Below are 26892 nucleotides of genomic sequence, written 5' to 3'. Positions count from 1 at the left end.
CATGCAGTGCCGTGCCAAATTTAGAGTAGGTTCCCACTCGAGGAGGCAACCTTGTCGTGGTGAGTGGGCTTATGCTTTATGATTAAAATGTGTACTCTAATGCCTCATGTAAGCATGCAACACAGGGGCTTGTATACTAATTATGGAGCTGAGAAGCGATGTTATTTATGCTGAGAAGCAGTTATCAGATCAAAGCACAGCAGGAGGAGGTGTGACCCAGGTTCATTCTTGTTTTTGGACAAAACCACAAATCGCAAAGTGCAAACACAGCAATTTAACCTGAATACTACAGTCCAGTATAGTCTATCTTCCATGTGCTTTATTATCATTTAGCTATAATAACCTGCCTACATTCACTGCGCTGCCTGTGCCATTCACAGTGCGCCCTGTGCTGATGAGTGGCAGGAAAAGTCTAAAGCATATTGGTACACCATAGACTTTTTCCAGGGTGCTGCCTCTGGCACCCATGCCATAGGTTCGCCACCACTGCCCTAGAGTGTGGTACTTAACAAAACAAAAATATTCACCTGCTCCCCACTGCCCTGGCTCCACTCAGCAATCTTCAAGTCCCCAGCTTGTTTACATCTGGCCTCAGCAGTGACGTGTCCCCAACTGGCACATGACGGGGTAGTGAGTAGCGTGCCATTTGGCCGCACCCCCCCGCTGAGGCAAGTCATTGGCTGCAGAGGCACGCATGACCCATGTCCGTACCCCAGCTGGAAGTAAACAAGACAAGGAACCAGAAGACCATCGAACCATCGTACATTAGGTACCAAATGCTAGGGGTCCTAATTTAAAAGGGGAACAAACCCTGGAAAACCCATACCATATTTTTTTCCGTGTCCATTCTGTTCGTCCGTATGCGGAAACATTCACTTTAATGGGTCCGCCATAAAAACGGAATATTTCCATATATGCGCTCCGCAAAAAAAAAGACAGAACATGTCCTATTCTTGTCCGTTTTGTGCTTTCTTTTCTTAGGTGCCAAAATTGAACTGCCGTGCGGATTTTGAAATCTGCAGCACGTCAATTGTTGTTGCATTTTTGTGGTGCAGATTTCACCCTCTTCAATGGAAGGATGAGATCTGCGGGAAAAAAAATGTGTATCAAATCCGCTCTAAAAACGCGATAAATGGTGCGGATCAGTTTTGGTGCAGATTTCATGTGGATTTCCTGCAGGTAAATCTCCACTGTGTGCAGCCACCTTTATTGTGTACAGTGACCAGACCAATATAATAGGAAAATGGATAAACAGCAAATTACCTACACAGTCAATACTGAAAATGCTAATTTTTACAGAAGGTGAACAAAAGTGAGGAAGGGTCGCAAGGAATTCATGATCTCATCAGCAGAATGTCAGGCGGTAGATCTTTACCTGATCAATGGTGAACAGTCTGTCTTGTCCCAGACAACACGGGGCAATCGAAGATTTTGGGAGAATAAGATGAAAGGTACAACAAAGAAATCCAGCCATGATGGATGAGTGGACAGCAAGACAAGTGGTGTTTTTGGATGCTGGAAGTAAAAAGTAAGGATAAATTTATAGTATTTTATTAACGCCAAAAATTGTGGAGAATTTTTCGTCTGAGCATTGGAGCTTTGCATGGATTCTCTGTAGCTACTGATCAGGTGGAAAATCTAGAATATCACCAAGAAATAACCTAATAACGCCATGCAATGTCTTCACAAGGAAAGGTGACACACGATCAGCACCAACAATGATGATAGCATATAAGGGAGTTCCGAAACCTTTCAGGTATCTATGAAAACTAGACATGCAGGAGTCCTAGGTGGAAGTAGTTCTGCTCATTACCTTATGACTAGGAGCATCTAGTCTCTGATGCATCTTTCCTTTTTTGTGTCTTTGTTGTGTTATTATTCTTTATATCCCATTCTAGGAATGTGCTAATTTTCACAGTTGCTGCACCCTAATCCAGCCTCCTGCACTATGATTGTTGCTGCCCACCAGTGGCCACGTTATCCTCCTGCGCCTACAAATCTCGCTCATGTTGTTCATGCGCGAGATGTGAGCGAGATGTGGAGTCGCAGGAGGAGGACGTGGCCACCGGTGGGCAGCAACAATCATGGCACAGGAGGCTAGATTTAGGGCGCGGCAACTGAGACTTTGAGGACGCAAGGGGCAGTCCCCTAAGATTTCTATATGAAGAGTAGCATACGCCGAGAACAAGATGTAAAGAATAACAACACAACAACCAAGGCACAGAAAACATCAGAGACTAGATGCTTCAAGTCATAAGGTAATGAGCATGACATATGGCCATGACAGGTTCCCTTTAAAAGCTGGCAAGTCTGATCACATTTTTATTGCATTCCATCAATTATGCAATAAAAAATAAATTTAAAAAAATAAACAAACATTCTTAAGAAAGTTATGGCTGTTAGAAAATGTATGCAAAGAAAAGTTCGATTTTTTTCAAAAGTAGTAAAACAAAATAAAAAGTATACAAATCCGGTATTGCCATAATCATCATCACCCACAGAATAAGGACGCCATGTCAATAGTAGCGCACAGTGAATATCGAAACCTAAAAAACATTGACAGAATTGTGGATTGTTTTCAATTTCACCCTACAAATAATTTTTATCCCGTTTTCCAATACAGGACATGTTAAATTAAATGGTGCTATTAAAAAATCCAACTCGTCCCGCAAAAAATAAGTCCTCATATGGCTATATGAACGGAAAATTGTAAAAGTTATTGCTCTTGGATTTGGGGGGAGGAAAAAACAAAGATGCAAAAAAAAAAAAACTTTGCCTTGGAAGATGTCACAAGATCAAGATAAACTGGAGATCTGCAAGGAAGGGCTCATAAGAGGCATAAGAGGTGTCTCACCGCATCAGATACTTCTTTCAGTGTGGCCAGCTGTCCACACTGGATCTGAAGATTCAAATATAACCGATTAAGTAACTTCACAAGTATCCACCATGTTATTCTAGGAGAAAATGGAGAAAAAGATGACAATTGGAAATATAACAGGCATTACAGGTGATAAAAATTTACATCCCCTTCAAGGGGTCTGTACCAAAATTAAAACGTACCCGCTATCCACAGGATAGGGCAGGCGTAGGCAACCTCCAGCACTCCTGCTGTTGTGAAACTACAACTCCCAGCAGGCATACTTGCACACACAAATGGTGGCACTGTCCAGAGCAGGAAAAGGAGATTTTTGTATAACTTACCAGTTAAATCTCTTTCTCGCTCTTCCTTGGGGGACACAGACCTTGGGTATAGCTCAGCTCCCTAGGAGGCGTGACACTAAGTAAAACTGTTAAGCCCCTCCTCCATCAGCTATACCCTCAGCCTGGAGATAGAGGCTACCAGTTGCGTGTCCAAGTAGTGAAAGGAAAACAACCAATAACAGGAACAACCAGCCAGCAACCCAACGGGGCGCCAAACCATAACCCTGTAACCAAACACAGAAGGGTGGGTGCTGTGTCCCCCAAGGAAGAGCGAGAAAGAGATTTAACTGGTAAGTTATACAAAAATCTCCTTTTCTCGCCCATTTTCCTTGGGGGACACAGACCTTGGGACGTTCAAGAGCAGTCCAAGAAGGGAGGGACCACAAACCCAAGGCGGAACACCACCAGAGCATCAGGAAACCGCTGCCTGCAAAACCAGGTGGCCCAAAGCAGCATCCGCTGATGCATGCGTATGCACTCTATAGAACTTTGTGAAAGTGTGCAGAGAGGACCAAGTGGCTGCCTTGCACAACTGTGCAGCCGAGGCCCGATGCCTCTGCGCCCAGGAAGCACCGACTGCTCTGGTGGAATGAGCAGTGATGCCGAAAGGCGGAGCTCTGCCCTTGGCTCGATAAGCCTCAGACACCGCCAGTTTAATGAAACGGGCAATAGCCACCTTGGAGACCGCCAAACCCTTGCGCGAACCCTCCGGAACCAAAAACAGGGAGTCCGTGCGCCGAAAGGATCCGGTGACCTCCAAGTAAATCCTCAACGCCCTGACCACATCCAGACGGTGCAGTTCCCGTTCTCTGGGGTGGGAAGGAGAGGGACAGAGCGACGGAAGGACGATGTCCTCATTGATGTGAAAGGCGGAAACCACCTTTGGCAGGAAGGTCGGGACAGGCCGAAGCACAACCTTATCCTGGTGGAAGACCAGGAAAGGGTCGGAGCAAGAAAGAGCCGCTAACTCCGACACCCGTCGGAGAGACGTGATGGCCACAAGAAAGATGACCTTGCAGGACAGAAGACGAAGGGAGACTTCCCGTAAAGGCTCGAAGGGGGCGGATTGGAGCGCCGAGAGCACCACATTCAGGTCCCAGGAAGGAACTGGAGGGCGGTACGGCGGAACAGAGTGAGCCACCCCTTGTAAGAAGGTCTTAATGGGCCCTAGAGGGGCCAGGGGACGCTGGAGAAGAATAGACAGCGCCGAAATCTGTCCCTTCAGAGAACTGAGGCCCAGCCCCAGGTCCAGACCCGACTGGAGGAAGGACAGGAGTGTGGGAAGGGAGAATCGGAGAGGAGGGATGCTCCGGGACTCACAGAACCCCAGATAGGACCTCCAAACCCGATAGTAGATCCTAGAGGATACGGGCATACGAGCACGGATCATGGTGCGGATTACGTCCGCGGAGAAACCCCGTCGCGTTAAGACTGCGGTCTCAATAGCCACGCCGTCAAACGTAGCGAGCCTAAATGCTCGTGGAAGATCGGTCCCTGAGAGAGAAGGTCTTCCCTGGAGGGCAGTGGCCACGGTGCGTCTGCCAACAGCAACATTAGGTCGGCGTACCAAGACCGGCGGGGCCAATCCGGGGCGATTAAAATCGCGGGAACGCCTTCTGCCGCGATCCTCCGAAGAACCCGTGGCAGGAGGGGAAAAGGAGGAAAGACGTACAGAAGGGAGAATTCGCGCCACGGAAGGACGAGCGCGTCGGCGCCGTAAGCCTTCGGGTCCCGTGCCCTGGCCAGGTATAGGGGGACCTTGTGGTTGAATTTGGAAGCCATGAGGTCCACGTCGGGGCGACCCCAGCGAAGACAAAGGGCTTCGAACACCTCTGGGTGCAGGGACCATTCTCCCAGGTCGATGGTGGACCGGCTGAGGAAATCCGCCGCCCAGTTGTCCACCCCCGGGATGTAAATCGCGGATAAGGCCGGCACGTGCGTCTCCGCCCAGAGGAGAATGAGGGTCACCTCTTGCATCGCTGCGAGTGCCTCCCTGATGGTTTATGTATGCCACAGCCGTGGCATTGTCCGATTGGATCCGAACAGGGTGGCCCTTCAGTAGATGGGTCCAGTGTCTGAGGGACAGAAGAATCGCCCTCAGTTCCAGAATATTGATTGGAAGTCTGGACTCCGATAGAGACCAAACGCCCTGGACCCCCCCACCCCCGTAAGCTGGCATCGGTGGTAATCACCAGCCAGTTCAGTGGGAGGAAGGACTTCCCCCTTAGAGGGATATGCAACCACCAGCTGAGGGAAGCCCGAGCCAGGGTAGGCAGAAGAAAGGTCCTGTCCAGACTCCCCGGTGATTTGTCCCAGGCCGACAGAATTGCCCTCTGAAAGGTGCGGGATCGGAATTGTGCGAACGGCACCGCTTCGAAACAGGCAACCATCTTTCCCAACAACCGCATGCTGGATCTGAGGGAAGGGCGGTGATGACGGAGGAGACTGTGAACCGACCCGCGAAGGGCCAGACACTTGTCCGACGGGAGGCGGACCTCCGCCAACTCTGTATCCAGGAGCATCCCCAGGAAGATCAGCCGTCTGGAGGGGATAAGGGAAGACTTGGGGTGGTTGATAACCCAACCGAACCGCGTCAGGGTCTCCAGGGTGAGTTCCACACTGCCAGATGCCTGAGAGAAGGAGGGTGCCTTGACCAGGATGTCGTCCAAGTACGGGAGAAGAAAAACACTTCTTGAACGTAGAAGGGCCAAGACAGGGGCCAGGACCTTGGTGAACACCCGAGGAGCCGTCGCCAGACCAAAGGGAAGGGCGACGAATTGGAAGTGATCGTCCCCCACCGCGAAGCGCAGGAAGCGGTGATGACACGGAGCAACCGGAACGTGGAGGTATGCATCCTGAATGTCGATCGAAACCATGAAATCCCCTCTTTCCAGGGAGGCCACTGCGGACCTGAGAGACTCCATCCGGAATCTCTGCAGTCGGAGAAAACGGTTCAGGCGTTTTAGGTCCAAGATCGGTCGCACTGAGCCTTCCTTCTTGGGAACCACAAAGAGGTTCGAGTAGAACCCCCTGAACCTTTCCGTCGGAGGTACGGGGGCGACGACAACCTTGTCCATTAGAGAGCGAATGGCCGCGAAGAAGGCGGCCGCTCATACGGGATCCCGCGGAGGACGGGATCGGAAGAAACGGTCTGGCGGAATGGACGCAAATTCGATCTTGTATCCGCAAGATACAATCTCGAGCGCCCATGCGTCTGAGATGTGGGCCCGCCATACGTTCCTGAACAGGAGAAGGCGGCCCCCCACCCGGGTGGGTGGGGGCGCACCTTCAGGAAGAGGGCTGCTGGCCTGTGGGAGCCCGTGCAGGCTGGGACTTGCGCCAGGTAGGTTGCGTCCGAAAAAACGGCTTCTTGCGTCTATCCTGGGCTGGGCCAGAGGAAGAAGAACTGGCCGCGGGTCTAGACCCGGTGGTCTTGCGAAAGGACCGAAACCGGGACGAACCAGCGCGACCACGGGGGGCGCCCTTTGGCCTGGACTGGGGGAGGTGAGTACTCTTCCCACCCGTGGCCTCTGATATAAGTTCGTCCAGACGGGTCCCGAACAGGCGGGAACCCGTAAATGGTAGGCCGGCCAAAGAGCGTTTGGAAGCGGCGTCCGCCGCCGAAACCTTCAGCCAGAGTTCCCTCCTGACAGAAACTGCCAGGGCAGAGGAACGGGCAATGAGGGCACCCGCATCAAGGGAGGCCTCACAGACGAATTTTTCGGCCTGAACAATTAGTTGGGCTAAGGAACGGAGGTCCTGAACAGGGACGTCCGACCCTAACTCCCGTTCCAGTTGCAAACCCCATTCAGAGACCGCTTTACCAACCCAGGCGGAGGCAAAGACCGGTCTAAGGGCCGAACCAGAGGCAGTAAATATGGCCTTGGAGAGGGATTCCGTACGACGGTCCTCAACGACTGGAGGGAAGATCCGTCCTGTACCGGAATAGTAGTGCTTTTGGACAGGCGAGCCACGGGAGGATCAACCTTAGGCGGGGATGTCCACGTGGTCACAGAATCCGCTGGAAAGGGATAGCAAATGTCCAGCTTTTTGGGTGTAATAAAGCGGACGTTAGGCCGGGTCCAAGCCTTGGATACCACAGAAGAAAAATCAGCGTGTATGGGAAGAACCTTGGAGGCCTGTCTGGGGCGGAGAAGGACACGCCGGCCTGTTCGGAGCTGGGGGGGTCATCGTGTATCTGAAAGGTATCACGGATGCTAGCGATAAGATGCCCCACCGCGGATGCCAATTTGGACGGAAGCTCCGAATCCATGTCCACTTCCGAATCCGCCAGTTCACCCTCAGAAAGCGTATCCCTTTGAGAGGATAGACTTGACTAAGCTCGTACGCATGGCGGAGAGAGCGAAGCATCTGGAGAAGATGTGCGCTCAACCCTTGAACGTTTCTGAGTATGCCGGGCCCTGGAAGATTCGCTGGGAGGCAGGGAACCAGTGGGGGCGGCAGAAACGGTAGTCCCAGCGGGTGCGACAGGGATTGTGGCAGCCTGCGGGAGAGGCGGTCTATCCACGAGACGGCCCACTACGTGTGTAAGGCTTTCCACTGCCTGAGACAGAGACCTAGCCCAGTCAGGGGGTTCAGAGGCACCGGGGGTCGCAGCGGGAAGCGGGCCCTGCACCGGGGCCTGACATGCAAGGCAATGCGGCTCAGATTGCCCACGCGGAAAAAGTTCCTTACAGGCGGTACAGGCATGGTACCAGGGTTTGGGGGCACCCGTGGGATCTGACATGCTGAAAGGTGGTTGTACTCTAATATAGAGACCACAAAGGGTTATAGCAGCTATGACCAGGAGGGTTAGGAGAGGGTTAACTGTCCTACCAGTGCCACAGAAGAACGTCAGGAGTAGAGATGGAGCAGATCAGCAGCAGCAGAGAGCAGCAACAGCAGTGAGCCAGCAGATAGCGCCCACAGAAGCCGAGCGATGTACACAGGAGTTTAGAGTCCCCCACCGTGTCTCAGCTTCCTGTCAGGAGTGAGGAAGCGCGGGAAATCTCAGCAGAATCGCGGGGAAACAAGCTCCGCCCCCTCCAGAGCTTGCTCCGCCCCCAACATGACGCACGCACGCGTAAGCCACGCCCCCTGCTGCCGAAAATGCTCTCAGGGCTAAGAAGAAGCCAGATGCCAGAAAATAAAGGGCCCGCAGGCCCCTAGAGTGCGGCGATTTGCCCAGGTGGGTGACCTTCTGCCACCAAGTCCCCTGCTCCGCCGAGAAACGAGCTCCGCCGCGATCTGCCCATGTCGGGCATAAGCCCCGCCCCCCGATCGGAACGGAGCGGGCGGCGGCGGGAAGGGAGAGAGGGAGAGAGAATGCCGGGCTGAAGAAAGCAGCGTGGGGGGAACGGCGTGGAGGAAGGCGGCCCCCCTGCTGAGGATAACCTGAGGGGAGCTGGGGAGGGTCTGCTTGAGCGCTCAGAATAAGCGACCACGGGTGCCCCCCTTACCCAGAGGGGTAGGTGCTGCAAATAGGGACGGGGTATGGGCTGGAATAGCCATCTCACCGAACGACGTCTTCACCCTCAGTTCCTTCCAGCAGGGTCGCCCCTTCAGCCACTGGCACCGCAGTGGCAGGAAGCTGGGAGAGGGGCTTGGCGTGCGGGCGACCCCCTAGCTGGCGGGATGTAGGGGAGCCATTGCTGCCCAGATCCTCCTATTGCTTCTGTGGGGGAGGCAGCAGTGCAGATAAGTTGGCACTGGCGCAGCTCAACCCCGGGAGAGCAGAGAGGTCCATGCGTATCTGGTATCCCTAGGAAAAAGTTAATAACAAAATTAGAAAAATAAAATATCAAGGAGAAAACAGCCCTGCAGTTGCCTCCTTGGACACTAAGCTAAAACTGGTAGCCTCTATCTCCAGGCTGAGGGTATAGCTGATGGAGGAGGGGCTTAACAGTTTTACTTAGTGTCACGCCTCCTAGGGAGCTGAGCTATACCCAAGGTCTGTGTCCCCCAAGGAAAATGGGCGAGAAAGGTAAGTTCTTTTATTTATGTCTCATCTGAGGTCTGATGAGGAATCGGGATCTGATTTGGGGGTCTGGTAAAGACCCCTATTCTGATCAGAACTCATATCAGAACTGGGGTTCTGATATGAGTTCTGATCAGAATAGGGGTCTGATCTGAGATCTGATGAAGACTGGTAGTCTGATCTGAGATCTGATGAAGATTGGTAGTCTGATCTGAGATCTGATGAAGATTGGTAGTCTGATCTGAGATCTGATGAAGATTGGTAGTCTGATCTGAGATCTGATGAAGATTGGTAGTCTGATCTGAGATCTGATGAGGATTGGTAGTCTGATCTGAGATCTGATGAAGATTGGTAGTCTGATCTGAGATCTGATGAAGATTGGTAGTCTGATCTGAGATCTGATGAAGATTGGTAGTCTGATCTGAGATCTGATGAAGATTGGTAGTCTGATCTGAGATCTGATGAAGATTGGTAGTTTGATCTGAGATCTGATGAAGATTGGTAGTCTGATCTGAGATCTGATGAAGATTGGTAGTCTGATCTGAGGTCTGATGAAATGTTTTTTTCCCTCTAAATCCTAGGTGCATCTTATGGAGGGGAAAATACAGTAATTTGTCAATTACCTTAACAACCTCGGAGACAGAGGCTTCTGAATGTGTTCCAAATTCCTCAGCACCTCCTTACGGCTTTCACTACTTGCAGAAACAGTAGGTTTATCATTATCGTCTTTTTCTTTCTTTATAGCTGATTGAATTCTATGATGCGACACATATGAAAAATGACAGATATCTGAATAAGGTCATTCAGGAAATAAGCCAAAATGTATTAAATAAGTATAAACTGTTAAATTATTGAAGGAAAATACTACTTTTGGTTAGTGGGATTGCTATAAACCAAGATCACGCAGTTCACGGCTATAAAAATGTAGACATTGACAAAACACGATCTTCCAGAGCTCATTTTGAGAAAAATCGGCATGTTTGGTACCCAGACCCGAATCCGGACTTCTTCACAGAAGTTCGGGTTAGGGGTTGTGTAGGAGAAAACCGTTAACTGAGATAATTAAGAGCATCTGCATAAAAACTGAGATTTTTCATTCAAAGGCAAGTAAATGATAATGCAATAACCTGGGATGTTTCCATATCTTCTCTGACCATTCTACGGACAGGTCTTGACCTGCTGGCCTTTCCCATACAAACAGGACATGACATAATCTCCGGACTAACCAGCCACGATACCTTCACATGAGGAAAAGAAAAATTTAGAAAATGGAGAAGATACCTGCATCAACTACCTGCCCTGTAAAACACCATATTGGCTGACCACTAACAAAGCCTGAAAAAACTTAATGGTAAACACCATGTTTTTATATTTCCAGAAAAAGATCCATAAGATGGCCACTAAATGACGAAAGAAGAAGCCACAGATGCAACTGCCTTAAAGAGTTTGTCTCACTTTAGCAAATAGCATTTATCATGATAATACAAGGCACTTACTAATGTATTGTGATTGTCCATATTGCCTCCTTTGCTGGCTGGATTCATTTTTTCATCACATTATACACCGCTCGTTACCATGGTTATGACCATCCTGCAATTTAGCAGCGGAGGCAGTGCTTGCACACTATAAGATAAAACACTGGGCTTTCTAGTGGCCAGGACTATGGGAGTGCACCGAGGCTAGTGCTTTTTGCTATAGTGTCCAAATACGGCCACCGCTGCTGGATTACAGAGTGGGCTGTAACCATGGAAAACGAGCAGTGTATAATGTAATGATAACAGGATTCCAGCCAGCAAAGGAAGCATTATGGACAAGTGCAATACATTAGTAAGTGCCTTGTATTAATTGCATCTACATAAAAATGCCACTTGCTGAAGTGACAATGCCACTTTAATACTATGGTTTTGTTGGACACAGAAGTCTGGCAATTTCAAATGGAGAAGAGCCCTGCGTGGTAGGTGACTGTTCTTAAAGGGCTTCTGTCACCCCCCATTTAGCAATTTTCGGTATCGGACTTTAGCTATTTGCTAATGTCAGTTGAGTCCATATATATCACTGTTACCTCTCTCTGTGCGGTAATTTATTAAAAAATCGTACTTTTATAGTATGCTAATTACTTCACTACCAGCAAGTTGGGCGGTTACTTGCTGGTAGCCGCCGCATCCTAGGACTATAAACACGCCCCCTCCTCCACTTGATAGACAGGGCCAGTGAGCGCTCTCCACCTCCCACTGGCCCTGTCTGCCCATGAAATCCCACGCCTGCGCCGTACCGGTCCTCATTCGGCGCAGGCGCTCTGAGAGAAGGACGCTCGCTTGCCCGCTCCTTCTCTCAAAGCGCCTGCGCCGAATGGGGACCGGTACAGCGCAGGCGCGGGATTTCATGGGCAGACAGGGCCAGCGGGAGGAGGAGAGCGCTCGCTGGCCCTGTCTATCAAGTGGAGGAGGGGGCGTGTTTATAGTCCTAGGATGCGGCGGCTACCAGCAAGTAACCGCCAAACTTGCTGGTAGTGAAGTAATTAGCATACTATAAAAGTAAGATTTTTTAAGAAATTACCGCACAGAGAGAGGTAACAGTGATATATATGGACTCAACTGACATTATCAAATAGCTAATGTCCGATACTGAAAATTGCTAAATGGGGGGTGACAGAAGCCCTTTAAAGAGTTAAAGGCCATGGGCACCTTTGTTGCAATTTTTTTTATAATTGTATTTTACTGATTTCAGGCTATAAATAATTTTTCTGAGGTCAGGAGATCAGATATAAGGCATCACATGAGCTGTCAGCTGATGGAACTAAGTAGACTGATTTATTTAACCATGTATCTCAAAAACAGCTGAACATTAACTTTTTTTTAATAAAGACCAACTTTAAAAAAGTTTTTTTTAGCCCAAAATGCAATCATAAAAAATTCTAAAACGACAGGCAACATAAAAGTGCCAAGAGTACATTAGACACATGTGGTCACATAATATGACTGGATGTATGGATGATCGTAGAAAGGTTTTCCAGGATATGGGTTTATGGGTTGTGTCAGACACTGCAGATCATCTCCATTCAAGGGAATCGGGTCACACACAGGCACACTGGTGGTACCGAGTTGGGTACTATGGCGAAGGGGTGGCGGTCCACCAGAGAGTACTGCAACCCCTTTATTTTCCTAACAACCATCAGTATTCATTTACTGATAACTAATCCTTAGGATAAGCCTTCAACATTAAAGAGCCTCTGTCAGCATTATCAACCCCATTACACCAGGTAACATGACTGGTAGGGTTGATCATGCTGAGAAAAAACTTTTTCATAAAGGGTTAATAATGGCCAAGATATATAAATTTTTATATTTATGTAAATCCCCTAGTTGGAGCACCAGGGGGCTGGTCAGACCTCTAGCACAATGCCCCCTGTGCTTACTGTACTCCCCCTTTGAGTGATATGGCTGGACATCTCGCCCAGTCCTTTGTTCTTGTGGCAGCACCGAGGCTCAGTGTCTCAGCTCTTGAACGGTAAATCAGATGCTGCTTCCTGAGCTTGGGAAGCAGGAGTAGATCCACAGTGCAAGCACCGAGTTATCTCTTTGACTCTGCGCCTGCGCAGTGGATCTGATGAGCTCTGCTTTTTGAGCTCATCAGATCCATTGAGCAGGTGCCGAGGCACTGCTGCGAAAATAGAGGTCTGAACGAGATGTCTAGCCCTCTCACTCAAAGGGGTGGGGGAAGTACAGAGAGCACAGAGGACGTTGCTCTAGAGGTGCTCCCAGCCCTATGGCCAGCCCTCTGGTAATTTACATAAATTTGGGCCTTCATTATAGAAAAGACCTAGCACGATCAACTCTACCATACTGAGAGAGGCTCTTTAAGACTGGGCTTACACAGCGACTTTGGCCCCAACACACATCGCGCAATAAAAACTTGTGGCCAAGGTTGCCATGCAGCCCCAACCTAAAATCTGGAAAGCCATGTTAACTACTTCTGTGCGAATTCAATAGATAAACAGCATATACTGCACCGAGTGTCCTCCTCTGTTATATGCAAGGCGTTGCGAAATTTCATCTCTGTGTGTCTCTTATAGAAGAAGTTCATCTGCACGTAAAATAGACGTTGCTGTAAATTACACGGGAAAAAAGTGAACAGCACATTATGGAAACTCAGAAATCGTGTTTTGACACTTACCAAACTGTTTGGATTACAGGACTGACAGGGCTGCCCCACAAATGGTCGAAACAGCCCTTGGAAAGGATGTACTGATCCTATCTTCAGCCCAAATCCAGAGGGACAGAACAGACTCTAAGAAGATTTGGAAAGAAGGTTAAAAATAATTTTCCTATATTAAAAAAGCAATGGCTTATCACCACATCGTCTGGGATCCCCACCGGGCCGGAGAGTGAGGGTGCCTCTATGCTGTTGCAATGGTTCATCTCCTTCACTGTTTTCGCCGCACAGGGACAACCCTAAGGAACTGAAGCACAGTGCTGGTTTAACCTTCTGCAGTAATTCATGAATACTACTACAGATAGGGAGTCCAGATAGCCGTTGTTTATTTTCCTATTGCCCCTTGTTCCCCTGCTGTCAGCACTTAACCTGTAGGATACCAGCACCTTATCTGAACGGTGATGCAGGAAGTGACTCGAGTCCCAGACTCGCACAGGTACAGCGCCCTGCTCTGGCGGGTGCAGAGGACCGTGGGGGTTCCCGCCCAATCAGTGGCATAGGCCTGGCCGAGCCCCTGCTGTATATGCCGGCATCAGTGAATATACTGATGCCGGCGTATTAACCCCTTGTATGCTATGGTCACCGCTTACCGTGGCATACATGGGGCTTGTGAAGGGTAAGGGCTCCCTCCACATCTTCATCTGGTCTCCGTGCTGCGGTGACGGGGACTCGATGGCTGAGAAGGCAGCCTGATGCCTTGCAGAGGCATCGGGGCTTGCCATCTAGAGAAGACTAGAGGATACCCGTAAAGAAAGAAAGAAAAACTGTGCAAAAACAGCAGTTTTTTGTTTACCTTGCCTCACAAAAAGTGCAATAACAAGCGACCAAAAAGTTATATGTACCTCAAAATGGTACCGATCAAACGGTCACCTCATCCCACAAAAAACGAGCCCCTACAAGAGACGATGGGTAGAAAAATAAAACTGATTTTTGTGGACTGTAAAATCTCTTCCTCGCTGAGTTCATTGGGGGACACAGGACTGTGGGTATAGCTGCTGCTGCCACTAGGAGGCGACACTAGGCTAAAAAGTGTTGGCTCCCCCCGCCGGCTATACCCCCTATCAGCCTGGAGAGAGCATACCAGTTTGTGCACAAGCAGTAGAAGGAGAGGAAATCAGAAATGAAATAACAGTACAACAACCAGTGGGTCCAAACCCATAAAGGAGGACCCCACCAGTTAAAAAACCGCCGTCACCTGCGACAAAATTAGAGAACAAACAAAGAGTGGGAGCTGTGTCCCCCAATGAACTCAGCGAGAAAGAGATTTTACAGGCGAGTCCACAAAAATCTTGTTTTCTCGCTCGTATCATTGGGGGACACAGGATGGTGGGACGTTCCGAAGCAGTAACATGGGGAGGGAACAAAAGACTAGAACCAATCTAAGGCTGGCCATAAGATCCCTCACGGAATGTAGGGAAAGGCTGCACAGGAACCCTGAATAGGCCTGGAAGAGCATGAACTGGTGGGACAGCCAGAAAGCGTATAACATGCAGCGACAGGCTGGGCAGAAGAGGAAAAGCTCAGTCAAACGAAGCCAAAGGGCTGGAGATACTTCAGAAGATGTGGATAGCATCACCGAATAGCCACAAGCAGGACAAGCAGTTTTGATGACTGAAAATGAAGCCCGGAAGGTACCTCAGGAAATTTAGAACCACAGAACCGCCTTGGATGACCAGATTGGACAACCATGCATGACCTCAGACCCCACAGAAAACCGAGGGGGGGTTTATCCAATAGAAATAGATCCATGTTATCCAGGCACGTACAAGACCTGGCCAAGCCTAGGGACAGGTAGACCCAGACAAAACCTCACCTAATGTGTAGGTACCAGGAAGGGATATTTCAACAGAGGAGAACTTGGAAATCCGCCATGAAAGCATCAAGCAAATGGCAGAAGACCAGTCCTGGAACGACCACCCAGGTGGATTAAGAAACAGAGATAGAGATAGGCACAGGAGATCAAAACACCCATGGGAAACCATCGGTGGCACTGACCAGAAGAAAACCACACGTGAACGATAAGTAGTCTGGGAGGTAAAACAGTGTCCTCGAGGATCAGGAACACCCCAGCCATGCTGCGGAGAGAAATGTCGTGTATGAGTACAGTCACACGAATTTCCGTCACTGGATAAAGACAAGACTGACTCCGGATCCAGGCCAATACCATTACTTGCGCTAGGCAGACTGAGAAAGCGGAGCAAAGACAGGGGAAAAGCACCACGCCGCGTACAGCTCTGCTAAAAAATAAAAAAACTCCCTACGGACAAGGTGGGCGAATGCCCCTAGAGCCACAGAGGCTCCTCGTAAGGTCCCTAACGAGAGAACCCCCACGGACAAAACTGCCTGGACCGTCCAAAGCGAACAGTAGGCTAAAGAACAAATACATTGACAATAAGGAGAAGCAATACGGACACCAGAAACAACGGTGGTGCGTGGACTCGTAAAAAATCCATCTCCCGCTATAGTGGAGCGACCCTGAAGGGGATAATGTGGCTAGAGATAGGAGAAATACTACGCCTGAAGGGAAGTGCGACGTCGAAGACCAACACCACAAACGTACCAAAGAAAAACCTGTTAAAAGGAGAAGAGTGGCACCTCCACAGCAGTGATACCCAATGAATGTGGATACTGGTCAGGTAGACAAAAATAGTAGCTTGAGCGTGTACAACTCCTTGTAGAAGGGCATAAACAGAAAGGGCATTGCATTCCAACAACGATTATCTATTAGCGGTGACATCAAGAGACAGAACGACCGTTCCAACTCGTGAGAGGAGAAATGTAGTCAACTCACAGTTTGTGTGCTGAATAGGTATGTTCCTCTACAGCAGAAGATGTCAGAGCCATTGCTCAAATTTCTAAGAGGCACAATGCTGAAGCTTTCACAGCATCAACTGTTAGATCCAATGTCCCACTCGTGATGGGAACAATGCAGTAGACATGTGCCACAGAAAAGAAGGGGGTTATGCCAGCTTAAGAACTCCGTACTAGCGCACACAAAAGAAGTGGGGGACCCATCAGCTACAGTATTCCATGCTATTGTAAAAACCTGACACTACTGTAAATACCTGATCCGATGATGAAAGTAACAGACATGACTCGTGCCGTCAGAAAGGAATGGACTTGTCAGCCATGGCACAAAGTGCCAGCACAAAGACAACACCTGCCCGAGCCACGGCATCCGCCGGTAGCATAAAACGAGCAGATCCAGCTGAGAAGGAATATACATAAGTATATATACACACCCCCACACCAATCACCACACTGGGTAACAACATGGAGGGCCCTCTATAGTAGGGCAGGCGGTAGGAGCCAACGCCTCCAAGGACAGGTCCGAAGCATGGTGTGGAGGAGCAGCTAATGTGGTAGAAACCATAGATTCGCAACCCCGTGCAACTGTATCATGTAAGGAAGGAAACAACACGGGTGCCATGTCATCTCTAAGGGTGAGCGCAAGCACTGCATCCGAGAAGGGGACTCCACAGCTGTAGACATAGAACTTACGGCTAATGCAAATACTCCACCCACGAAGAGAGCTACACAGAGGCCACAGCATCCAGTGCTCGTGCAACACTCCACCTGAAAGGGAGCCGTACAGTAAAGAACACAGCCTCTAGTGTACGTGCAACACTCCACCCTGTTGTGCCTTTTCATAGGTAAATGCATTGATATCCAATTCATTCTAGTCAAGATGAATGTGCATTGCCTTTAAGAGCCATGCTCGACTATAGTTACAATTTTGTATGTCTTCAGAAGGCCAAAGTAAGGTCACACAAAGGTTTCTACTTTTTAGTGTTATTCTTCTCATGAATGTACCAGTCTGAGAAGAATCCTCCTTGTCTACTTTTAAATTTATGACGGAAGAGAAAGATAAGCTCTATGCAGCTGGTGATAATAACCTATACAATTAGGTAGGCATACAGTAGTAGCCAGTGGCTAGGGCCAGCGCAATACTCTACCAGCGAAGGAGGCCATATTGTAGAAATCAAATTATAGTAGTGCTAGTGTAAACCCTCCATGAGTAGGCCCCACATTAGTAGCCATGGTATGCAATGTTAGCGTTACTACTCCACCTGAAAAGGAGAGCTGGCATGTGGATACAGTATGCAGAAATAGTGAAAAACTTGACCGGCTGAACGTGGAAGAAATCACCATATTCTGTTCCAGGGCGGATGCTCCACTCATTGGAGGTGACAATGACTCCCATGGTAGAGTGGATTCCAACCGGGACTAAAAGCCCAAGGAAGTGGAGTTGTAGGGAGACACCCTGGACAGGCAGAAGCCGTCATGTAGGCTCTCAGCACCAACACCCAAAATCTATCGCATAACAGGGATAATGTGGCAAAAGCATTATCCAGTGGTAGTGCCTGTATTTTACCTATTGAGGAGTATAAGGAAACCATAGGTACCATCTCTTGCAAATACTTCACCTTTGGAAGGGGAGAAATATCACTGGACGTACAGGAACCTGAGGTAGGACCGATACTCCACTGTGGCGTAGCAATCACAGCATCCAACATTGGTGAAATCATTCTACTTGTCACGGTGACTACTCTACCTGTGGAAGGTAATGGGAGAGGATATACTGTATCCAGAAGCAGTGTCATCTCTCCACCTGTGGAGGAGGAGGAATATGATAGGACGTACCGGATCTGACGTTAGTAGCACTATTCCCCTATGGCACAGTAGTCACAGTGTGCTATGGTGACACAAATACTTCACCTGTGGGAGGAGGTACTATACTGTATCCAGTGGAAGTGTAATTATTCTGCAACAGGATCTACACTGTCCAATGATAAGAGATATTATGTCACCTGTGGGGGGAGTTAATGCGACTGGATGTACAGCATCCTGTGGTAGTGCAATTACTCCGCCTATGAAAGGAGGGTAATGTGACCGCGTGTACTGGACTCAGTGGTAGTGTAACTACTCTGCCTATGGAAGGCCAGATGTACGTTAACCATAGGTAGCGGAATTACTTCGCCTGTGGGAGGAAGTAATGCTACAGCATGTACAATATCCAGTAGGAAGGACGTTACGCTGTGGTAGGGGATAAAGCTACAGTTTGTAAAATATCCAGCACCTATGGAAGTGAATCAAGACCATGCCAGCGGACTGGGTAAGGGGGGAAGTGCGGTAAAAATACGGCTCTCCTGGGGCATAGGGAGCATCTCTACAGCCGACCACTACAGGTCCTTCTAAAAAAATTAGCATATTGTGATAAAGTTCATTATTTTCTGTAATGTACTGATAAACATTAGACTTTCATATATTTTAGATGCATTACACACAACTGAAGTAGTTCAAGCCTTTTATTGTTTTAATATTGATGATTTTGGCATACAGCTCATGAAAACCCAAAATTCCTATCTAAAAAAATTAGCATATCATGAAAAGGTTCTCTAAACGAGCTATGAACCTAATCATCTGAATAAACTAATTAACTCTAAACACCTGCAAAAGATTCCTGAGGCTTTTAAAAACTCCCAGCCTGGTTCATTACTCAAAACCGCAATCATGGGTAAGACTGCCGACCTGACTGCTGTCCAGAAGGCCATCATTGACACCCTCAAGCAAGAGGGTAAGACACAGAAAGAAATTTCTGAACGAATAGGCTGTTCCCAGAGTGCTGTATCAAGGCACCTCAGTGGGAAGTCTGTGGGAAGGAAAAAGTGTGGCAGAAAACGCTGGAGGTGACCGGACCCTGAGGAAGATTGTGGAGAAGGACCGATTCCAGACCTTGGGGGACCTGCGGAAGCAGTGGACTGAGTCTGGAGTAGAAACATCCAGAGCCACCGTGTACAGGCGTGTGCAGGAAATGGGCTACAGGTGCCGCATTCCCCAGGTCAAGCCACTTTTGAACCAGAAACAGCGGCAGAAGAGCCTGACCTGTGGCTACAGAGAAGCAGCACTGGACTGTTGCTCAGTGGTCCAAAGTACTTTTTTCGGATGAAAGCAAATTTTGCATGTCATTCGGAAATCAAGGTGCCAGAGTCTGGAGGAAGACTGGGGAGAGGGAAATGCCAAAATGCCTGAAGTCCAGTGTCAAGTACCCACAGTCAGTGATGGTCTGGGGTCCCATGTCAGCTGCTGGTGTTGGTCCATTGTGTTTTATCAAGGGCAGGGTCAATGCAGCTAGCTATCAGGAGATTTTGGAGCACTTCATGCTTCCATCTGCTGAAAAGCTTTATGGAGATGAAGATTTCATTTTTCAGCACGACCTGGCACCTGCTCACAGTGCCAAAACCACTGGTAAATGGTTTACTGACCATGGTATTACTGTGCTCAATTGGCCTGCCAACTCTCCTGACCTGAACCCCATAGAGAATCTGTGGGATATTGGGAAGAGAAAGTTGAGAGACGCAAGACCCAACACTGTGGATGAGCTTAAGGCCGCTATCGAAGCATCCTGGGCCTCCATAACACCTCAGCAGTGCCACAGGCTGATTGCCTCCATGCCACGCCAAATTGAAGCAGTCATTTCTACAAAAGGATTCCTGACCAAGTATTGAGTGCATAACTGAACATAATTATTTGAAGGTTGACTTTTTTTGTATTAAAAACATTTTTTTTTAGATAGGAATTTGGGGTTTTCATGAGCTGTATGCCAAAATCATCAATATTAAAACAATAAAAGGCTTGAACTACTTCAGTTGTGTGTAATGAATCTAAAATATATGAAAGTCTAATGTTTATCAGTACATTACAGAAAATAATGAACTTTATCACAATATGCAAATTTTTTGAGAAGGACCTGTATACCACAAAGCTATAGCAATATAGCAAGCATGACACGTACGGCATTGGACTGCACCAGGGACTAATTGGGCCCTTCTGTTTTGTATTTTTATTTTACTTTTTTGAATGCATATCATTTTGAAATTGATTCATAATTCATTGTCAATGACCTCTTTAGTAAGCTCAAACCTTGTCAGATTGAGCCCCAGCCCTCAAATAGGCTCAGGGGGCCAGTAAGCCAGTAAAGGTTTTTTTTTTTTTTCTCCCTTTCGCTCCATGAGGGCTGGGGGCAGAGCTTCAGAAAGACGTCAGGGCGCGAAAATTACGATCCGTTCCCCCCCCCCCCCCTTAACTCAGCATGGAAAGAGCGGCCTAGCAGACCGCAAAGCCAGGTACTCGCGTAGGCAGTAGGTGAGGCCGACCGGTGCACCTCCGGCCAGACCGGATGAAAAAAACTGCGAACTCCGAACCCTGTGACCAAGGAGGGCCTGGGACAGGCATACACGATGCCCAGAGGTTAGATGCACGGCCGCCACCTGAGGGGATGCCACCGATGTGGAAACAGCAGCCCTGGGCCATGGATGGTAGGAGTGGGGAGCGATGTGAGGTGGGGCTAGGGGGCCGTAAGAACCCGGTTAAATAAGAGAAGAATCCAGCCTGAAGATTGAGGATGGAGGGAGGGGAGAGAGTGGGGATGGTGGAGTGGCTGGAGGGGGTTACAATCACCCTGTGGTTACCATACTTACCCCATCTTAATCCTCGGGGTATCAGCAGGGTCATCTCTTCAGCCACTGGCATGGAGGGAGGGCCGGATCCAGGTGACCCCTTAGCTGGCTGGATGCAGGGGAGCTAGGCTGCCCTGGTCCTCTTTCTTCTTGAGGGAGCTGGACGGAGTGGGAAACCTACCCAGGCCATGCTCCCCAGGGGAACAGGGAGGCTAGGCAGCTCTGTTCCCCTGTCTGTAAAAAAAGGAAAAATGTAGCAGAATTGACTAAGCTAAAAACTGGTATGCTCTCCAGGCTGGGGAGAAGGGGGGGGGGGGAATAGCCAGCAGGAGGAGCTAACACTCTTTAGCCTAGTATCGCCTCCTAATGGCAGCAGCAGCTATACCCACGATCCTGTGTTCCCAGAGATACGAGCGAGAAAATATGGCTTTTTAAAAAAATGCTTTTACTTAGTAAAACTTAACAAAAATAAACAAAAATACACACATTAGGTATCGCTGTGTCTGTAACAACCAGCTCTATAAAAATATCACATGATCTACTCCCTCAGGTGAATGTCATTAGAAAAAAATAATAAAAAAAACTGTGCCAAAACAGTCAAAAAATCATATGTGCCCAAAAATAGTACCAAATGAAACAACAACTATTTCCGCAAAAAACGAGCCCCTAGACAAGACGATCAGCAGAAATATATAAAAATATATATATATGGCATTCAGAAAATGCATTATGTAGAACAAACAAAAAAAATGAAAAATACACATATTTGGTATCGTCGCATTCATAACAATCGGCTCAATAAAAATAACACATGATCTATCCTGTCAGGTGAACCCTTTAAAAAACAAAAAATAAAAAATGTGCCAGAACAGCCATTTTTGATTACCTTGACTCACAAAAAGTGTAATACTGAGCAATCAAAAATCATATGTACCCCAAAATAGTACCAATAACGGGGTTATGTTTTGGCAGTTTATACTCTAGGGATGCATTAGGGGTCTTCAAATGCGACATAGCAACTTAAAATTATCCCAGCGACATCTGCCCCCTAAAATCCATATGTTGCTCCTTCCCTTCTGAGCCCTATCGTGTGCCCATACAGCAGTTTATAACCACATGTGGAGTGTTTCTGTAAACTGCAGAATCAGGATAATAAATTGAGTTTTGTTTTGGCTGTTGACCCTTGATGTGTTACAGGGTTTTCTCTGAGTTTTCCTTTAACCAGTGTTCCAGACTAAAAAAAATACCTAGTAGCTATTGGCTCCTGAAGTGAAAAATCTAGGAGCCAAATAACATTTTTAGTCGCCAAATCGAAACCGAATAAAAATTTTGGTATCGTGACAACGCTACACCGATCAGATCGGCATAGGGTTGTTTCGATACCAAAATTTGGATTCGCTTTCGTCACCATAAAAAAGTATTGCGATACTCAATACCACGCAAAAAAAAAAGAAAAAAAAACACCAAAAAAAGCATCGTGCATTTCGCATTTTATGAAACGTTCGGCCCATAATAGAACAGTCCTATCCTATTTTTTGGGGTGAAAAGGTGACTAGAAAATGGCGAATCGCATGGTTTTTATTTATTTATTTCTGTTACGGCGCTCACCGCATAGGAGATATTTTAAAATAATTTAATAGTTTGGACTTTTCGGACAAAAAATGAAAACTTGCCTGAATGCCGGATCCGGCATTCAAAATACCGGAATGCCGGATCCGTCCTTCCGGTCTGCCCATGCGCAGACCAGTAAAAATGTGTAAAAAGATACAAGACGGATCACACAGCCGCAAGTGTGAAAGTAGCCTTATTGATATATATATATTTTTTTTTTACTTACTATTAGCCCCCTTAGGGGCTGGAACCCTTGTCCTATTCACCCTTAGGCCCCTTTCACATGGGTGAGATTTCTGCGCGGGTGCAATGCGTGAGGTGAACGCATTGCACCCACACTGAATCCATACCTATTCACTTCTATGGGGCTGTGCACATGAGCGGTGATTTTCACACATCAATTGTGCGTTGCATGAAAATCGCAGCATGCTCTATGTTGTGCGTTTTTCACGCAACGCAGGCCCCATAGAAGTGAATGGGGCTGCGTGAAAATCGCAAGTATCCGCAAGCAAGTGCGGATGCGTTGCGATTTTCACGCATGGTTGCTAGGATGAAAGTCTATTCACTGTGTTATTTTCCCTTATAACATGGTTATAAGGGAAAATATTTGCTTTCTTTAATACAGAATGCTTAGTAGAAGGTCAATTGAGGGTTAAAAATGTTTTAAAAAATGAACTCACCTCCTCCAATTGATCACGTAGCTGCCGGTCTCCTGTTATTTCTTCAGGACCTGTCAAAAGACCTGTGGTGACATAGCTGTGCTCATCACATGGTATATCACATGATCCATCACCATGGTAATGGACCAGGTGATGAGCTCAGTGACGTCACCACAGGTCCTTTGACAGGTCCTGAAGAAAGAACAGGAGACCGGCAGCTACGCGATCAATTGGAGGAGGTGAGTTAATTTTTTTATTTATTTTTTGACCCTCATTGGCACTGCGCCACCAATGTTTATTTTACTGGGGTGTTGGGAGGCGTACTGCGCCACCAATGTTTATTATACTGGGGTGTGGGGGGGGCGCACTGCGCCACCAATGTTTATTATACTGGGGTGTTGGGGGGGCACCCCCTCAGGTACTGCACCTGAGGGGTTAACTGCCGCGGATCGCAGCTCCCTGTCATAGAGGTCGGGTGCCGGCTATGTGATTCTGGCACCCGCCTCCTGTATTTGTATTAACAGGTCAGTTATCTTCATTGGTGGCGCAGTGGCCACAGCCCCTCCCCTCCTCCTCCTGTCTCTCTTATTATTGGCGGCGGCGGCGGCAGCACAGGAGGGAGGGAGAGACTCCTCCACTGCGCTGCTGAGAAGAACATCGGCGGCGGGGCAGAGAACTATCAGCTCCTGTGCCCCGCCGCTGTATTCAACTGCAGAGCTAGTCTTGCCGCCATTTGTAAATTCTAAGTCGCACTGGCGACCATTTTGGTCGCCATCTGGAGCCCTGTTTAACTCTTATGTAACTGCTAAAGAGTTAATAAAGTTTGCAAAATCAGTTTTTAATAATTTGAGGGGAGTAGGTTCTAAAATAAAGTAATTTAAAATGGGTGGTTTCTACTATGTAAGCACCACAAAGTGACTTCATAACTAAATTAATACTTAAAAAAAAGTGAGCGATTTTCTTGAAAAATTTCAAAATTGCTTCTAAAATTCGAAGCCTTCTAACGTCCTAAAAAATAAAATGACTTTTTTAAAATGATGCCAACATAAAGTAGACATATGGGGAATGTTAAGTAATAAATCATTTATGAGGTATCAATATTTGTCTTAAAAGCAAAGAAATTCAAATCTGTGCTATATGACAATATACAGTGAGGTCCATAAATATTGGGACATCGACACAATTCTAACATTTTTGGCTCTGTACACCACCACAATGGATTTGAAATGAAACGATCAAGACTGTCAGTCTGCCCAGTGACACTATTGAGGCTGTTGCCCTCTGGAACAGGAGAATCGTGCAGGCGCAGGCACTCACCGATACTGCGCCTGCGCGGAATTTTCGGAGGACAAGAGAGGAGGAAGGGAGGTCCGGTGCAATGAAAAAAATAAATGACGTAATGGGGAGGGGGCAGCGCCGTTCGGCAAGTATGTGGGAGTATTTCTTAGGAGGCCGGCTGGGCTTGGAAGAGAGGCCGGCTGGGCACTGCAGGGGGGCGTTACTGGGCACTAGAGCAGAGTATTAACGCCCCTCTGGTCACCTTGGAACCTCATTTGCATATCAGAAAAATCGCTTTTTTATAAGAAAAGTTGAATAAAAGAAAGAAGACACATGTAGGTAAGAAGGTACTTTTATTGCACATTGCTATGTAAACGGTTTTATATGGTCAAAATAGGTGACAGATTCCCTTTAAGGAACCAAAAGTAATGGGACATAATAATAATCATAAATCAAACTTTCACTTTTTAATACTTGGTTGCAAATCCTTTGCAGTCAATTACAGCCTGAACTCTGGAACGCATAGACATCACCAGACGCTGGGTGTCATCCCTGGTGATGCTCTGCCAGGCCTCTACTGCAACTGTCTTCAGTTCCTGCTTGTTCTTGGGGCATTTTCCCTTCAGTTTTGTCTTCAGCAAGTGAAATGCATGCTCAATCGGATTCAGGTCAGGTGAGTGACTTGGCCATTGCATAACATTCCACTTCTTTCCCTTAAAAAACTCTTTGGTTGCTTTTGCAGTATGCTTTGGGTCATTGTCCATCTGCACTGTGAAGCGCCGTCCAATGAGTTCTGAAGCATTTGGCTGAATATAAGCAGATAATATTGCCCGAAACACTTCAGAATTCATCCTGCTGCTTTTGTCAGCAGTCACATCATCAATAAATACAAGAGAACCAGCTCTATTGGCAGCCATACATGCCCACGCCATGACACTACCACCACCATGCTTCACTGATGAGATGGTATGCTTAGGATCATGAGCAGTTCCTTTCCTTCTCCATACTCTTCTCTTCCCATCACTCTGGTACAAGTCGATCTTGGTCTCATCTGTCCATAGGATGTTGTTCTAGAACTGTGAAGGCTTTTTTAGATGTCGTTTGGCAAACTCTAAACTTTGGCCACGCTTAATGTTTTTGCTATCTCTCTGATGGGTTTGTTGTAGTTTTTTCAGCCTAATGATGGCTTGCTTCACTGATAGTGACAGCTCTTTGGATCTCATCTTGAGAGTTGACAGCAACAGACTCCAAATTCAAATAGCACACTTGAAATGAACTCTGGACCTTTTATCTGCTCATTGTAATTGGGATAATGAGGGAATAACACTCACCTGGCCATGGGACAGCTGAGAAGCCAATTGTCCCTTAACAAGTGGGAGGCACATATGCAAACTGTTGTAATTCCTACACCGTTCACCTGATTTGGATCTAAATACCCTCAAATTAAAGCTGACAGTCTGCGGGTAAAGCACATCTTGTTTGTTTAATTTCAAATCCATTGTGGTGGTGTATAGAGCCAAAAATGTTACAATTGTGTTGATGTCCCAATATTTATGGACCTGACTTTACCACTGCGCTAATCTGTGCTACATGACAATATACTACTGCGCTAATCTGTGCTACATGACAATATACTACTGCGCTAATCTGTGCTACATGACAATATACTACTGCGCTAATCTGTGCTACATGACAATATACTACTGCGCTAATCTGTGCTACATGACAATATACTAGTGCGCTAATCTGTGCTACATGACAATATACTAGTGCGCTAATCTGTGCTACATGACAATATACTAGTGCGCTAATCTGTGCTACATGACAATATACTACTGCGCTAATCTGTGCTACATGACAATATACTAGTGCGCTAATCTGTGCTACATGACAATATACTAGTGCGCTAATCTGTGCTACATGACAATATACTAGTGCGCTAATCTGTGCTACATGACAATATACTAGTGCGCTAATCTGTGCTACATGACAATATACTAGTGCGCTAATCTGTGCTACATGACAATATACTAGTGCGCTAATCTGTGCTACATGACAATATACTAGTGCGCTAATCTGTGCTACATGACAATATACTAGTGCGCTAATCTGTGCTACATGACAATATACTAGTGCGCTAATCTGTGCTACATGACAATATACTAGTGCGCTAATCTGTGCTACATGACAATATACTAGTGCGCTAATCTGTGCTACATGACAATATACTAGTGCGCTAATCTGTGCTACATGACAATATACTAGTGCGCTAATCTGTGCTACATGACAATATACTAGTGCGCTAATCTGTGCCTACATGACAATATACTAGTGCGCTAATCTGTGCCTACATGACAATATACTAGTGCGCTAATCTGTGCTACATGACAATATAGTAGTGCGCTAATCTGTGCTACATGACAATATACTACTGCGCTAATCTGTGCTACATGACAATATAGTAGTGCGCTAATCTGTGCTACATGACAATATA

General features: G+C 47.3%; 1 protein-coding gene across 1 annotated transcript in view; it reads right to left on the bottom strand.

Moving 5' to 3' along the window:
* Nucleotides 1-26892, bottom strand: part of GPAT2 (glycerol-3-phosphate acyltransferase 2, mitochondrial) — a 189234-nt gene that overhangs the window by 83988 nt on the left and 78354 nt on the right. Inside the window, exons 4-10 of the mRNA XM_044277008.1 lie at nucleotides 13981-14112; nucleotides 13352-13465; nucleotides 13188-13261; nucleotides 10306-10416; nucleotides 9802-9933; nucleotides 2855-2954; nucleotides 1376-1515 (exon numbers count right to left, since the gene is read on the bottom strand). Coding sequence (XP_044132943.1) covers nucleotides 1376-1515; nucleotides 2855-2954; nucleotides 9802-9933; nucleotides 10306-10416; nucleotides 13188-13261; nucleotides 13352-13465; nucleotides 13981-14112 — 803 coding nt within the window. The remainder of the gene's footprint in view (nucleotides 1-1375; nucleotides 1516-2854; nucleotides 2955-9801; nucleotides 9934-10305; nucleotides 10417-13187; nucleotides 13262-13351; nucleotides 13466-13980; nucleotides 14113-26892) is intronic.

This window comes from Bufo gargarizans, chromosome 2 (assembly GCF_014858855.1).
Source record: "Bufo gargarizans isolate SCDJY-AF-19 chromosome 2, ASM1485885v1, whole genome shotgun sequence".
NCBI lineage: Eukaryota > Metazoa > Chordata > Amphibia > Anura > Bufonidae > Bufo > Bufo gargarizans.
Note: the sequence above shows the minus strand (reverse complement) of the source record. Positions and strands in the feature narration are given on the sequence as shown.